Source organism: Phodopus roborovskii, unplaced genomic scaffold, assembly GCF_943737965.1.
Source record: "Phodopus roborovskii unplaced genomic scaffold, PHOROB, whole genome shotgun sequence".
Classification (NCBI taxonomy): Eukaryota; Metazoa; Chordata; class Mammalia; order Rodentia; family Cricetidae; genus Phodopus; species Phodopus roborovskii.
This window is the reverse complement of record NW_026126541.1, coordinates 12,751,689-12,766,184: the sequence shown is the minus strand read 5'-3', so window position 1 is coordinate 12,766,184 and position 14,496 is coordinate 12,751,689. Positions and strand designations below refer to the sequence as shown.

The 14,496-nt window shown below is 53.6% G+C and overlaps 1 protein-coding gene across 1 annotated transcript in view; it reads right to left on the bottom strand.

The window, feature by feature from the left end:
• Positions 1–14,496, bottom strand: part of Col17a1 (collagen type XVII alpha 1 chain) — a 38,150-nt gene that overhangs the window by 2,692 nt on the left and 20,962 nt on the right. The window contains exons 25-47 of the mRNA XM_051200095.1: positions 14,221–14,274; positions 13,982–14,017; positions 13,545–13,580; positions 12,866–12,928; positions 11,896–11,931; positions 11,623–11,694; positions 11,025–11,051; positions 10,234–10,269; positions 8,244–8,279; positions 7,925–8,005; positions 6,864–6,899; positions 6,158–6,235; positions 5,254–5,307; positions 5,075–5,116; positions 4,825–4,878; positions 4,164–4,223; positions 3,373–3,405; positions 2,802–2,924; positions 2,117–2,254; positions 1,361–1,423; positions 741–881; positions 236–325; positions 27–137 (exon numbers count right to left, since the gene is read on the bottom strand). Of these exons, the coding sequence (XP_051056052.1) occupies positions 27–137; positions 236–325; positions 741–881; positions 1,361–1,423; positions 2,117–2,254; positions 2,802–2,924; positions 3,373–3,405; positions 4,164–4,223; positions 4,825–4,878; positions 5,075–5,116; positions 5,254–5,307; positions 6,158–6,235; positions 6,864–6,899; positions 7,925–8,005; positions 8,244–8,279; positions 10,234–10,269; positions 11,025–11,051; positions 11,623–11,694; positions 11,896–11,931; positions 12,866–12,928; positions 13,545–13,580; positions 13,982–14,017; positions 14,221–14,274 (1,500 nt within the window). The remainder of the gene's footprint in view (positions 1–26; positions 138–235; positions 326–740; positions 882–1,360; positions 1,424–2,116; positions 2,255–2,801; positions 2,925–3,372; positions 3,406–4,163; positions 4,224–4,824; positions 4,879–5,074; positions 5,117–5,253; positions 5,308–6,157; positions 6,236–6,863; positions 6,900–7,924; positions 8,006–8,243; positions 8,280–10,233; positions 10,270–11,024; positions 11,052–11,622; positions 11,695–11,895; positions 11,932–12,865; positions 12,929–13,544; positions 13,581–13,981; positions 14,018–14,220; positions 14,275–14,496) is intronic.

The window sequence follows — 14,496 nt, the reverse complement described above, 5'->3', positions numbered from 1 at the left end:
CCTCTCCCTCCTCCCTAGTGTCCTACTGTGCAAGTAAGATGAGAGGTCCTCCGCACTGATGCTGGACCACGCGCTGCCTGGCATCCCAGGTGGCCCAGGTGGTCCTGGAGGTCCAATGATGTCCCTATAGTCAGACCCTGGGACATCAGTGGGCAGTAAGGAGTCAGTCACAGCCTGAACCGAGGGTTCAGTTCCCATCCCAAACCTTTTGATGGATGTCCCTGCGTGGCCTTACCACGGAGCATGGTGAGGAGCTCCTCATAGGATGTTCCTGGCAGGCCAGGGGGCCCTGGTGGGCCAGGATGCCCAAAGCTGATTCCAGAACCTGAGGAACAAAGTACCAAGTTGTTGGGAACTCACACGGGACAGGGGAGGACAGACACACACAGCCTGTCAGGAAGGAGGGCAGATAGTGATTTAGATGGAAGTGGGTCTGAGGGAGGGAGGGCAGCGTGGTAGGAGAGAAGGTGGAGGGGAGTGAGATGCAGATGTTGTCTGGGTGGTGACACCCAGTGAGGAGGGCACAGAGAGGAGCACAGGTCACAGCTGCTGGATGTGGAATGTAAGCACGTCTCAGACTTGCCCTGGAGCTTGCTCTCTCTTAGAGCAGCTCCTGAGACTGCTGGCCCCACAGCTCAGTGCAGCTGGGGGTGGGGGTGTGAGGCTGGAGGTTGCCAGTGGAGCCATCTCAGTGACATTGGATGCCCTGGGCCTCATTCCATGCCCTTCTGACCGCTCACTTGACATATAGTTGAGAATGTGTCTGCTCAGCTCTCCATAGTCCAAGGACAGGAGGGACCCATCTCCACCAACTCCTGGTGGCCCTGGTGGCCCTGGGGGACCCACCAGGTGCTGACGTAGGAACTGCCACACATCATTCCCTGGAAAGGAGAGGGTAAGCTTTATGGATCAACCCAGAAGCCCAGTCAGGTCCCCCTGCCCAGCCTGGCTCCCAGTAACAGCTGGGAGTTCTTGGTTCTTGGGCCACGCACACACAGGTTAGGGGAAATCAGCCTGCTTCCAGGTGCCTGCAGTACAGGAAAATGGGAGATTGACTGTCCCATTTTGATATATTTGTGACTCAGCTCACAGGGTGGAGCAGCGAGTGAGTGAGTGGTTCCTTGTCCCAGCCTGGGACCAGTGTGCCCACCAAACGAGGTCAGAAGAGAGCAAAGAGGCCCTGCTCTAGCCCACAGTAGGTGCTCTAGCCCACAGTAGGTGCTCTAGCCCACAGTAGGTGCTCTAGCCCACAGTAGGTACTCTAGCCCACAGTAGGTGCTCTAGCCCACAGTAGGTGCTCTAGCCCACAGTAGGTGATCTAGCCCACAGTAGGTGATCTAGCCCACAGTAGGTGACTCACGTCTCAGCATGGCCAGGATATCTTCTGAGGAGGCAGAGGACAAGCTGACACCGTAGCCTGATGCTGTGGGAAGAAGACCTCAGGTTAGCTCCGGTCTCAGAGCAGACCCTCTATGTCCCAACTCTGAAAGGTCAGGCCATCTAGTCCTTGTCTTTGGGCAGAATGAACAGGTAGAGCATTTCAGGCTAGTCAGGAGGCCAGAACTAGATGGTGGCTTTTTTTTTTCTTTCTTTCTTTCTTTTCTTTTCCTTTTCCTTCTTTTTTCTTTCTTTCTTTCTTTTTTTTTTTTTTTTTTTTTTTTTTGTTTGCTTTGTTTTGTTTTTAAGATTAGATAGATAGAAAGAAAGATGGATGGATGGATGGATGTACGTTCTGCCTGAACTCAGGACCTCTGGAAGAGCAACCAGTACTCTTAACCTCTGAGCCATCTCCAGCCCAGATGTTGGCTTTTCATAGGGAGTGCCATGTTATAGAATATGCTTTAGCCTGACTCCTACTTAGATACTGCCAAGCAAAGGTCCCTTTTTGTGAGCAGAGATGGGCCAGTATTTGAGAGCATGCTGGTCCTGTCATGCCTCTGTTCCCAGGGATCCAGTAACTGCTAAGCTGGGCCCCTGTGGCCCAACTGTGATGAATGAAGAATCAAGGGATGTATAGTCAGGGGAAGGGCACAGCTTCCAGTGAATTAAGAGATGTTCAAGGAACACGGGGACTTTAGGAGGAAGGTATAAGAGCACAGAAGGGTGACAGACTTACTCCTCAAGTAGCCGACCACCTGGCTTGCCAGCTGGGAGTAGTCAAAAGTCTCTCCTGTGATGGTGATGACAGGCCCTGGAGGGCCTGGTGGGCCTGGGGGACCCTGAACTCCAGAGAGATAGGTCCTGATGCTGTCACCTGCCAACAAAGGAATAAGGTAGTCAAGCATACAGCCAAGAGCATCCAACCTCCTTGTGGTCATGGGGAGGAGAAAAACCTGTCCTGATCCACACGGGGCCTGAACCATGGCCCGCAGGGAGCCTGGACTGCTTTGCTACTGATAGAGAAACTGAGGCTAAAGCCTGTGCTGTCCATTAAAGTATGGGTTGACAAGGCTCTAGTCAGCCATCCATGTGATATATCACCCCCACACAAGGATGGGAAGGGCATGAAGACGTTTGAAGTGTGTGTGCATGCGCGCGCGCGCGTGTGTGTGTGTGTGTGTGTGTGTGTGTGTGTGTGTGTGCATATGTGTATTCATTTTTGTGCATGTGTGTAGTAGGAACATGCAGATCTCCAGGTTGGATAAAGATGATGCATGTGCATGCAGGGGTATGTTAGCCAGCTCTCTGACCTGCAGGCCAGGCTTCATGGATAGAAGACGTGGGCCTGCCACACAGATGGCGATCCCAACACCCTTCTCTTCCCTCCATCTCCTTCCCAAGGTGTGTGACTGGGCACTTACTCTGCAGGTACTCTGCGATGTAATGCTGGATATCCTGGCCAGAACTGCTGAAGGGGCCTGGAGGCCCAGGGGGTCCTGGAGGGCCAGGTGGGCCCTGCCTGTATGTAGTGCTGGATGATTCCCCTGCGGGGAAGAGAGTGTCCTGTCTAGGTCGATCCCAGGCATTGTGTCCCCGCCTGGTCTAAGGCTTTCTCTGTACAGGAAATAGGAGAGCGGCAAACAGAAGGCCACACCTGCAAGGGCACAGAGCTGGGTGCCGGCCCAGGCCAGGCTGCCTGCCTCTTTCTTTCCTTCTCTCCCGGCTCACTGCCTCCCTTCTCAGGCCACCTGTAGCTTGAGGATGCTCCATCCTCATCCTCGGTCCCCAGCTAACTGCGGATGTGCATGCACCTTTCCTTCCATCCCCACAAGCCTGTGGTCTCCTTAATGGTAGCTCATGTGGGATGTCTGAGGAACCATCAAGTTACCATGGAAACCAGAGAGGAGGAGATGCATGGAGGGGTCACCACCCTCATTGGGACCCTCAGCCTCACTTGGAGGATGAAGAACTTTATTCTCTTTCACTTCTTACCATGAGAGTAACCACCAGGGATGCCAGGATCACCTGCAATCCAAACCAGGGAGCCCCGTTTGTGCCACCTTCTCCAGGCAGCTCCCAGTTAAGTTCAGCACCCTTAGTGGGTGGCTCAGCAGTCATTCCATGTCTACTACAGTCTTGCTTGCAAAGATACCATGTCTCCCTTTGCGGAGGCTCCCTAAAACCCATAATTGCTGGGCCTGCATCCCTCTCTGAGCAGTTTCTCTCTCTTCTCCCTCTCTCCCTCTCTCTTCTCTCCTTCCTCTCTCTGACACACACACACACACACACACACACACACACCTGCACTGCACTGCACTCAGGCTGGTACATACTTAGCTGTTCACAGCGACTCTCTGATCTACTTGTGTGGACCAAATGCATTTTGAATAAGCTCAGAGTTCTCAGGGGTCAGTTCTTGCCACCTCATCCCTACCCTGGTTGTGTTTGATGTACCCTGATGTCCTCTGGGGCCTGGAGGGCCTTGCAAAAGGACACCTACTGCCAGATACTGTGTTTTCCATCGGCCCATGGTGAGAGGGGATGGGAACAGTGGCATTGAAGTAGACAAGCTGGGGCATCTCCTTCCACAAAGTCAGTCAGGTGGAGATTGCTGGCAGAGTTTCTGAGTGCCCTGCCACTCCCCTGCTCCCATCCCGTGCTGAAGGCTGCTGAGCATCTCTTGAGACATGGCAAAAGTGCCCTTGCCTCATTCAAATGCTTTGGTCACCAGACTGATAAACAGAAGACGCTGACTTCTGGGATCCCCGAGACACTGCTCTTACCTTGGTCTCCCTTGGGGCCTGGGGGGCCAGGTGGACCCGGAGGGCCAGAGAAGAAGGTTTCTGTGAGGAAAGGAATATTTGGAATGCGGATGAAGTGCTTCCGAGGAAGCATCGGCTCACACAGTGCTGGGCACAGTGTAGCCGCTCAGTCAACACCTGCCGAATGTGTGGGTTTGTAAGGATGTGTGTTAGGATGCTTACATGGTCAAAAAGTTGGTGTATAAATGAGTGAAAAACTGACTCGGATCTTCTGCAGGGACATGCTCTGGCCTAGAGCTCACTCTTAGGTTATTTCTGTACTTTTTTTTTTTTTATATTGTTCCACTTCTTTGTATTCCTGCCCCTTTCCTACTTTGTCAGAATGACATCTCCCATCACTACTTTATCTGACCCCTGCTTCCCGAGTCTAGGAACCAGGCCTCCTGATCACCCCAGAGTCTCCCAAGAGCAGAACTGGCTCTTCCTTCAAGCCAGGATCCCAGTGTAGCTGGCTTGACACTGCATATTCTCCCTCTTGAAGCAAATAATGGGGATTCTGTATTCATTCTTCCCTCCAAAGCCAGAATGGGGGGTCTGGGAGCCAGTCAGGAAGATTGCACCGCTGAGACCACAGTCAGACTAGGTCTGAGGGAGGAGGTGTGACTAGATGCCCCAAACTTACCTGAGTCCCTCAGGAAAGATCCTGGTGGTCCGGGAGGGCCTGGCTCGCCTTCCCCTAGGGAAAAGAAGCCCAGGACTCAGTAGTGCCAGCAGATGAGCCAAGCGCTCTCTGCCTGGAGGAGGAGGAGGCAGGGACACTCTTCCCGAGGGCCAGCCCAGAAGGACATGGTCTCCGGTCCAGGGTCTCCAGGTCTCCTTATCTCCTGCTTCCCCTGTCCTTGTCCCCTCCCAGCAAGGAGTTCAGCTCTCACCTGGAGGGCCTCTGGGTCCTGGTGGGCCTGGGATAGAAGGCCCTGCAGAAGACAGAGAAAGTGCTAGTCAGGGGGCTGGTGGTTGATTCCTGATGGTAGGACCTGAGCTTCCTCATGAAGTGCCTCATGGCCTCCAGCCCTCGAGACTCCCCACCTCCCAAAGATCAATGAGATCTCACCTGGTGGCCCTCGTGGGCCAGGTGGGCCCGGGGGACCCCGCAAGTCGACTCCTTCTGTAGAAGGAAGCAAATAGAAACAGAAGGCTATGGCCAGGCTCTTCCCCACAGGGCTCCTGATCTCTCACCAGGATGGTTGGTCTTGGCTCTGTAATCCAGACCCTGATTGCACAACACCCCCTGAGATCCCGTCTGCTGAGAAGCCCCCATTCAGAAGCAGGGTGGGCAGCAAACTGGCGGCGTGTGGGGGAGTGGAGTTCTGTGTCAGCCAGCCAGAACTCAATCCACACTTGCACTCAGCGAGCTGGCAACTTTAGGCAACTTTCCACCCTCTCCCAGGCTCCGCTTCCTTCACTGTAACTCAGGGCCACTGAGCTGCACCATAGGGATGATAAGATGACTCAGATTCAGCAAGATGCCGCCAAATGCTGAGCCCCACCCCCACACCACTGGGGTTGGCTGCCACCTCTAGTGTTCGATGACACAAGTGTTCAGGCGGGAGGCCCAGCTGCGGTCCCCCTTGGGCTCTTGAAAGAGCTTTGTGGACAGGAGGCCACAAATGTCAGACCTCTTGTGACTGAGAGCCCAAGACATTGTTCTCTGAGTCAGGTTTGCACGACTCCTGCCCGCCACACTCAGTCCCGAGGTCTCATCTGACCCAGGTCCTGCCGGAAGCCCAGAGCCTGTCAGCTGTCCCCTTCTTGTGACTGTACCTCTCATGCCAGGCAGCCCCTGCCACTCCTGGTAGCTTCCAGTGCAGAGCAGGGAACGCGATCCTTCTGACATGAGACTTTGCGCTCACATGAGACAATGACTCACAATGCAGCTGCCCGGGCCCTGACAAGGCTGCTGTCACCCCTCTGTTCCCTCCCCAGTGACACCTGCCCTGGCCAACGCTTGCACTCACGGGCAGACAGGACCTCGGAGATGGAGCTGCCGCTGTTTATGAATGAATCGCCAGCAAGTCCTGGCTCCCCTCGCGGGCCTGTGGGGGGCACAGAGAGTTAGGGTGCACACTGCCTGCAGCAGAGGACCCCTCTGAGGTGGGGCCAGATGCAGAGTGGGGCCTAGCTGAGGGAGGCTGTGGCCCAGTTAAGGAAGGGCAGGGCCGAGAAAAGAGAGGCTATATTCCTGCTGAGCCAAAGGAAGAAAGAGTGGCAAGTGGAAAGCAGGCCAGGCCATTGATGGCTGGCTGCTCTTTGCACCTGTGGCCAAAACCCGTGGTGACTTGGACCAGTTTCCCCAGAACTTTCCCCAAAGCTCTTCTAATACTTGGAGAAATCACTGGACAGTAATGTTACTATCTGGGTGGTCATCTGAAGCCCAAGGCTATGAGAACAGTCTGTTCAGCCTTGACTAGAATACCACAGAGACTAAGTCCTCTTGTCCTGAGGAGCCTGGCCCTCTTCGAAATATGGGAAGGGGCGAGAGGAGGTGGCTTCCACATGGTGGAGGCCTTGTGAGGCCCATGGTGAAGAGCCCGGAAGGCCCTGCTATTTCTTCTAAAGCACACATATCCCCCGTTATTTAAAACTCAGGGACTTAAACCCCACCAGGGAAGAATGTCCCTCTGCCCCAGCCCATAGCCTGCGATTTTACAAGGTGTGACATACCTTGTTGTCCTGGGAGACCAGCAGGACCAGCAGGACCTGGAAACAGTTATGAATATAGAAAAGGTTAAAACACACATACACACGTATGCACACACATGTACACACGCGCGCACACACACACGCATGCGTGCACACACATGCGTGCACACACACAGACAGGCACACACAGACACACACACACACACACACACACCCCACAGGGAAAGCGGAGGAAAAGGGCAGGTGCCTGGAGATCAATCCACAGGCATTCTCTCAGAGTGTGGACTAGCTGGCTAAGTCAGGAGTAATTAGCAACTTGAGGTCAGCCCCTTAAAACTCTCTGGCAGGAAGGGGACCCCAAGGTGAGCAGGGCTGTCCCTTTCTTTACTGTTTGGGGACCTCTGTGTCTCTCAAATGTCCCCACTCACTGGAGCACACTTGCATAGGACTGGAACACACTTGCACTAGGTACAAATCATGTACCAATTTGAATATATATATTTTAGATAATTAAAACACGTAACGAGAGAGCAAGCATTTTGGAAAGCCAGGAAACAAATCACAACTGCTTAACTTCTAAGCGCTTTGTTTTGTTTCATTTCAGCAGTTTTTTAAAAACCCATTTCATAAGAGCGTGGTTGTAACCACAGCGCTCACACGGCCCCTGCTGGTGGATCTCCTCACTTAGCAGCCGCCTCATCCCGCTGGGGGATTTGAGGGTGCTTTCTCTTCACACAGCACTGGCAATTGTGTTTTCCTGGAAACCCATTACATTGTTTTCCAAGAAACAGAGTCCAAGAGCCTTCCTTCTAACCGGCCCACACTCCGGGGGCAGAAACCCTCCCCCTGTGTTGTGCCTGTGTGACCTGAGGTAAGCCGTTTACCCACTCTGGTCTCAGCTTCTCAACTGCCGATGCATCGATGCATCGGGGTCCCCTGTTGAGAGCATGGGCTTTTTGGAGCCCTCCTTTCTCTTTCCACAGTTCCTGCCCTTGGTGTCAGGATTTGAACAAATGTGCCTAGAATCTTTTGCATCCATAACCCTGCTGCTGATTGGGTGTAGAGCAAGGAGACCGACTGACCTGGGGTCCCTGGAGGTCCTGGGGGTCCCATGGCACCGGGAGGTCCGGGAGGTCCAGGGACAGTGATGGTTGATGATCCCTCTGGAAACAGCAGGGGTATAGACTGTGAGTCCCACTTATCCCCTTCAGAGGTACCAGCACCCCGGGAGGCTGCAGGTCAGGCCGCCTGGCCTCTGCTTCTCACCCCTGTAATGTTCTTTCCCTGTGCTGCCCCCACAGCCCGCCTTTGCCCTGCCCTAAGCGCCTTCCACCTGCTGGAGGCCGAGCTGGGCCAGATGGCCCACAGTGGACAAACAGAACTTGGGGAGGGACTGCCTACCTGCAGTCATGAGTCTGCCTGGAGCCCCAGGTTCACCTGGGAAGGACAAGAAGAGTGAGCAAGAGGATTAATCAGTAGCTTGATAGTCATTCTCAAAGTTTCTGATTGCATTCGAGGGCCACCTGTGGTCCCCTTGCCCTCGGGCTGATGGGATTTTAATGGAGCCTAGGGTATGCTGGGTATTTTTCTCTCAACTTAGACCCAGGGCCCAGAGCATCAGTCTTCTCTCAGAGAAGCGGTTTTCCTGGGAGGCTGTGGAAGAGTTTGCCCTTCCACGAGGCCAGAACGGGGCTAGCATGAGACTCATCCCCCCCCCCCCACATCTTTTCTTCCCGTAATGGCCACAGGTGGGAAACTTGAAGGTCAAAGAGTAAATAGAAGCCATGACCTCAGGTGTGAATTCTAACTCCCTGGGTGACAGGACTGACTGAGCAGCATGAAAAGGGTTTTGGCAATTGGCAAACCTGGGTGACCCTGAGTTACACACAAGGTCACACACAGCTTTCATGCCATTGGTCTTAAGTGGAAAAACAAAACAAAGCAAAGCAAAGCAGAAAAAAACAAAAAAAACACAAGGGTGGGTGAAGGACTTCCAGGATGAGCACGCAGGATCTGTATGTCCCCACTGCATGTCCCCAAACATAGCCACGATTCATGCATCTCTTGACTGTCAAGCCATGCATGGATGGCCTTGGAGAGGCTAAAGAAGATAGGGCATCCTGGTGTCCTGGGGCCGGGAGCCAGGCTCAGTGTTAGAGAGCCTGTCCAGCATACTTGTGGCCTGGGGCTTTACTCAAAGAACTAAAAACTGAAGCTCAGTGACCAGATTCCCTCCAGGGACTCTGGAAGTCAGTGAGCAATGAAGTCAAGCCCCACAGTGAAAATGGGTGACTTCGGTTTCCTCTCAGGGCTTTGCTCACATTCCCTCCAGCAGGGACATCAAGGCCACAGCAGGAGAAAGTACTTGAGTTTGTTCTGAGAACACTGATAACCTGACTGTAGTGCATCTCATTCAAGGAGGATCTGAAGCCCCCTTAGACAGGAAGTTACGGAGGAAAAGTCTGCGGTACTATCCCTAAGCCTATGGCGCCTCACTGAAGCCACCAGAGATTTGTTGGCCTGGGAAATATGAACTCAGCTGACATATTTTAGGGTTGCATTCATTTATCCTCAAAGATCTTTTTTGACTCAACTGCTCATTGGAAATAATAGTTTTTTGAAAACATTTTTCTAGGATCCCACTAAGAGTGACTGTGAGTGCTTGTGGTGGCCAGAGTGTCAAGGTTCAGGAGCATGGGGACACAGGGTCAGAGGACCCGCCGTTCCTGGCATTGCTCGGGGCTGGGGTCTGATGGGCAGGACTGAACCAGAGTGTCGCTATGTGCTGGGTGGCACTACATTGCACTAGCCAGACCCCTTTTAGTCCTTTGACTTTGTCCCATAGTGGGGTTGAACCACTCCTTCCTTCCTGTGTAGAGAGCTGTCTTCATATCTGATGTTCTCAGTTACATCTGGGACAGCGTGGAGGAAAAGGCCAAGGGTGGCTTTGGTCTCAGAAAGCATCAAGTCACTGGGGATGGAGCCTAGGTGACAGGAGTATTTTAGAGGCAAACAGGGGCTTGGAAAACTTGGGGACCAGCAGCTTCCTTTCCTTGGGCACATGAAAGTGAATCTTAGTCTGAGAATGGCTGGGTGGACGAGCAGGCAGGCCTGAGGACTCAGAGCTGGGATTGCTCTATAAATCTCAGAGCTCCCACCTCCCAGCCATCCCTTGGAGCCACTAGATGCCACTGTTGGTCCAGGCTCTGGTCAGAGCAGATCTCCTGCCTTCCAACCTCTTCCAGCTGCAAAAAATGGTTGGTAGAAAGGAAGGAAGGAAGGAAAGAAGGAAGGAAGGAAGGAAGGAAGGAAGAAAGAAAGAAAGAAAGAAAGAAAGAAAGAAAGAAAGAAAGAGAGGAAGAAAGCAAGCCTTATTGGGAAAATCACATACCTTTAGTCCCCGGTCGGCCAGGGCTACCGGGAAGTCCTGATGTGATTAAACACAAGTCAGTCATGGTGACTAAAGCCCCCTCTCCCTCTTCCCTCTGATAGTAACAGCATTGACAGAAGCAGCAGGGCTCAGGCCTTCCTTGAGTCACTTGGAATGGGAGTGGGACTCTCACCCTGCGCCCTGTCTGCGTCTGGACAGTGGAGGCATACATAGCAGGCTTGGGCTGAGGCAGACAGAGTCTCTGAGGGATTCCTATCCCCCTGGGTTACAAAGCGGCCACTGTCCCCCTCACTGTCTCCGGCGGGGCCTGCCTTGTCCTGAGCAGCAGCCTGGCCCTGGTTTCACTATAAATCTTTGTCCAGTTGCCTTTAGCAATAAGGGTCTGGGTGTGGCGATGATAATAGAAACCAAGCAGGTTTCACAGGATGGGCTTTAGCACAGTCAGCATCCTGGAGGGAACCCCGAGAGCCATGCGGTGTAGGGGTGCACATGCTCCCTCCATGCCACAGGGGAACCTGAGTCTACTGGCTAGGAGAATCCCTAGCCAGCAATATCCTCTGGCTTGGGTCTTCTCCTGGGCATGCCTGCACCACAGGGGGACAGAGCAGAGCCATCTAGATTGCTCTGTGTGGGCTTTCTTCTTATGGTACTCCTCAGACTCTGTGACAGAGCCTGGGCCAGCTGCGCTGGCACTGGAAGAGGGAAGGACAGGCCTCATGTGACCAGAGAGGCACTGGCCAAGGCATCTGGCCTGGGAGGAGATGGCAGCTGGGAGGGACTGGATGACTCACCCTGAGGTCCTTGGGGTCCGGTGACACCTGCAGAAAAGAAGACGAAGGGCCAAGAGTTGAAGAGTTAAGGACGGTTCCTAAGGAGCCACAACCTTGGCTGCAGGAGCTGGTGGGCAGGGCGTGAGGGGTCCGAGGCCACAGGAGGGTACGTCTTGGTGGTGTAATTCAGAGCCTTCCCATCACTGGGCAGAGAGCAATTCTGGGAGCTTTGCTGTGACATGACCCCAAGCCAGTGGTTCTCACCCTTCCTGATGCTGGCACCCTTTAATACAGTTCCTGGTGCTGCCGCGACCCCCCAACCATAAGATTATTTTCATTGCTACTTCATAACTGTCATTTTGCTATTGGTGTGCATTGTAATGTAGATATCTGATATGCAGGATGGTCTTGGGCAACACCTGTGAAAGGGTTGTTTGGTCTCCAAAGGGGTCGAGGCCCACAGGTTGAGAACCACTGTCTTAAGCCCACTTGGGTTCATAGATGTTTCAGGAATATAAGGAGAGCCAGGAACCCAGAACACACACACACACACACACACACACACACACACACACACACACACACACACGGCCGTGGCTTCCTTTTCCTAGCCCATTACCTGGCTTTCCTGGGTCTCCAGAGGGTCCTGGTAGGCCTCGGGTTCCAGGCATCCCTGTCAGGCCTTGCTCACCTGCAGAGCATGAGAGATGGGAGTCTCTCTCTCTCCCTGGGAAAGCACCCCTGAGCCAGCGGGGTTTCCTGGGTGACCACACGCTGCATGCCCCTTTGTCATTAGGATGGAGGACCCAGGCATGCATGTGGGAGTAACTGAAGGGGGGAGGGGCAGCTGAGGGCAGCTGTTGAGAATGAAGACCGCAGGACAGTGACTAACCTCTGGGGCCTTGCTGTCCATCGGGGCCAGCGGGACCTGGTAACGCAGAAAAGCAAGGCCTGTCAGGTACTCTTGGGAGTAATTCTCTCTCTCTCTCTCTCTCTCTCTCTCTCTCTCTCTCTCTCTCTCTCTCACACACACACACACACACACACACACACACAGTCTCCCAGGTGGAAGGCTCATGCAGCTCTCACAGTGACTGTCAACCTCGAAAGTTTTGTCATTGCAATACCCCTGACAGGTACAGGCTCCTTCCACACCTTCTCATGAGCCAGTATTTCCCTGCTGGGAATGGTCCAGGACACCCTGGCCCCTTACCCTAGGATGAGGAGAGCTTGTCACCTCTGCTCTAAGCATATTTCCAACCTCTTCTAAAGTGGAGCCCCTCCGGGACCGAAGTGACCGTAATTAAATGCTTCCTAAGTTTTTAGGAACATCTGCAATGCCACCTCCTCTGTCCTCCATGCTGTAAGCAATCTCTTCTCTGATTGTATCTTAGTTCTCTGTGCCTCTCATGTCCCTGTCACCAATCACAAGCTTTGTTGTGGTAGCTTGAGGGGATGGAGCATACCGCTTCCTAGTAGCTTCCTTGTTCTGCATACAGTAAGCTTACATTAGTAAGCCTTGCTAAGTGTGTGGTAGTGTAAGTGTCACATTCCCATTGTGGGGGCTTGAGCTTCTATGGGACTCAAGGCTGAAGCCAGACTTCCTGGAGCTTCCCTGTCCTGCCACAGGCACCTCAATAATGGCCAGTCAGAGGGCGGTGGCCTGGATCTGTGTCTGAAGCTATCACAGAGGTGGATGACTGGCGGTCAGCCCTTGTCAATCCTTACCAGTCAGGAAGTATCCAGGAAGGAAGGGCCATGCTTACTCCAGAGCAGTGAGAAATTCCCAGAAAACTCTAGCTAGAGAGCCACCTGAAGGACATCCAGCTCAAAACTGTTACCTGCCTCTGTGGGACACCTACCCATTGCGCCTTTGGCTCCAGGTTCACCCACAGCTCCAGGTAAACCGCGAATGCCAGGCTCCCCTGCAAAGAACAAAAGACCTGCTGCTGGAGGCTAAGGAGCTATGCACGTTTCCACCATTGCTACAATGCATGTGCCAGTTCCCTCTCCTCCCAGAGGAGCCCAGAGAGGCGACCTCTGCCTTCACAGCACCATAGAATCACCTCTCCCTCTACCCCATGGGCAGCAGGCTCAGACTGGCCCAGAAGCACAGGCCTCCGTCTGGTTTCCTTGGAAACAGCAAGCCAGCTTTGTGGTCAAAGCCTCATTACTTTGGGCTTCCTTTAACCCTGCGGTTGGCTGGTGGGAGGGGGGCAACTGAGAGGGCGAGCAGTGCACTTTAGGCTGCTTTGGGAATTGATTCTTAGTTTTTCAGCCAGATTCCCCCCCCCCCAAACCCAAGACCGCTCTGACCTCTGCACCAAACAGACATGCTTTGTAGGGAAATGGCTTGCATCTAGATCCAAGCTTAACCCCCATCCCCATGTATTTTATTTTTGTCGGGGATTTTCTTAGATCGCAAGCTCTTTGAGGGGTTGAGGTGGAGGCATTGTCTCATCTTTCTGTATTTGTCCCACTTCTGGAGACTGCTAGATCTTAAAAGGCCACAAATGAGTTAAATTGCTGTGCGGGACTGACCTGTGAGGCCTCTGGGTCCTTTCTCACCCTGGTCACCTAGGACAAACACGGGACGGGAGAGGAACCATTAGTTGCAAGCAAGGGAACCTTCGAGGGACCTGCAGCAGGAGGCTGCTGAGCGAACCACCCACCGTCCGTGCACAAACTGATTCCCCCACGGCCTCTGCTGGGGACACACACAGGTGTCCTGGCCACGAAGAGACACCTCAGAATGCCCCACCACAGTGGAGAGCACTCAACCATGCCTATGTGACATGGGTATTTGGTTTCCCCTCTTGGTGCCTCAGTTTCCCTTTCTGGGAAGCTGGAGAAGAACGGACTGTCAACTCCGTCTCATGCCCAGGGCCCGGAAGCCAGGGTCATATATGCTCTTGGGTCCTGTACACAGGTTGTGTCTGGGTGCTCGGAGCAGAGGAGATACAGTGGGGACAGTGTACCTTTGGGTCCTGGTGGTCCCACAAGTCCCTTGTCACCTGAAAGAGAAACAGATGGCCTGGTGTAGAAAGCCGTGTAGGGGGTGGCCAAGAGGGGCCGAGGGCTTCCCCTCCATACTGGCTTCCCCTTCCTACTCCACAGCTTGTGGGTCATGTCCATCAGACCTCTCTGAGTCCCAAACTCCGACTTCCTTCTTGAATGAGAGGTCTCCATTTTGCCCCCTACCCCTCTACCAGCTTACCTTTGACACCAGGGAGTCCCACTTCACCGCGGAGCCCTTGGGGACCCATAGAGCCTGCCCCACAGAGGAAAAGAACGGTCAGGTGAGTGTCTCGTCTTTGGAAGGGATGGACACACGTGTATATATACTTGTGTATGTGCACATAGATGCAGAAGTCACAGGTTGCTTCCCATGGACCCCTCATGTCCCCATGCTCCTGCTGGCCCACCCTGGCCCGCGTTCGTCACCAGGCTTGGGCATGAGAATACGGGAAAGCACCCTGACACAGAGAGACAC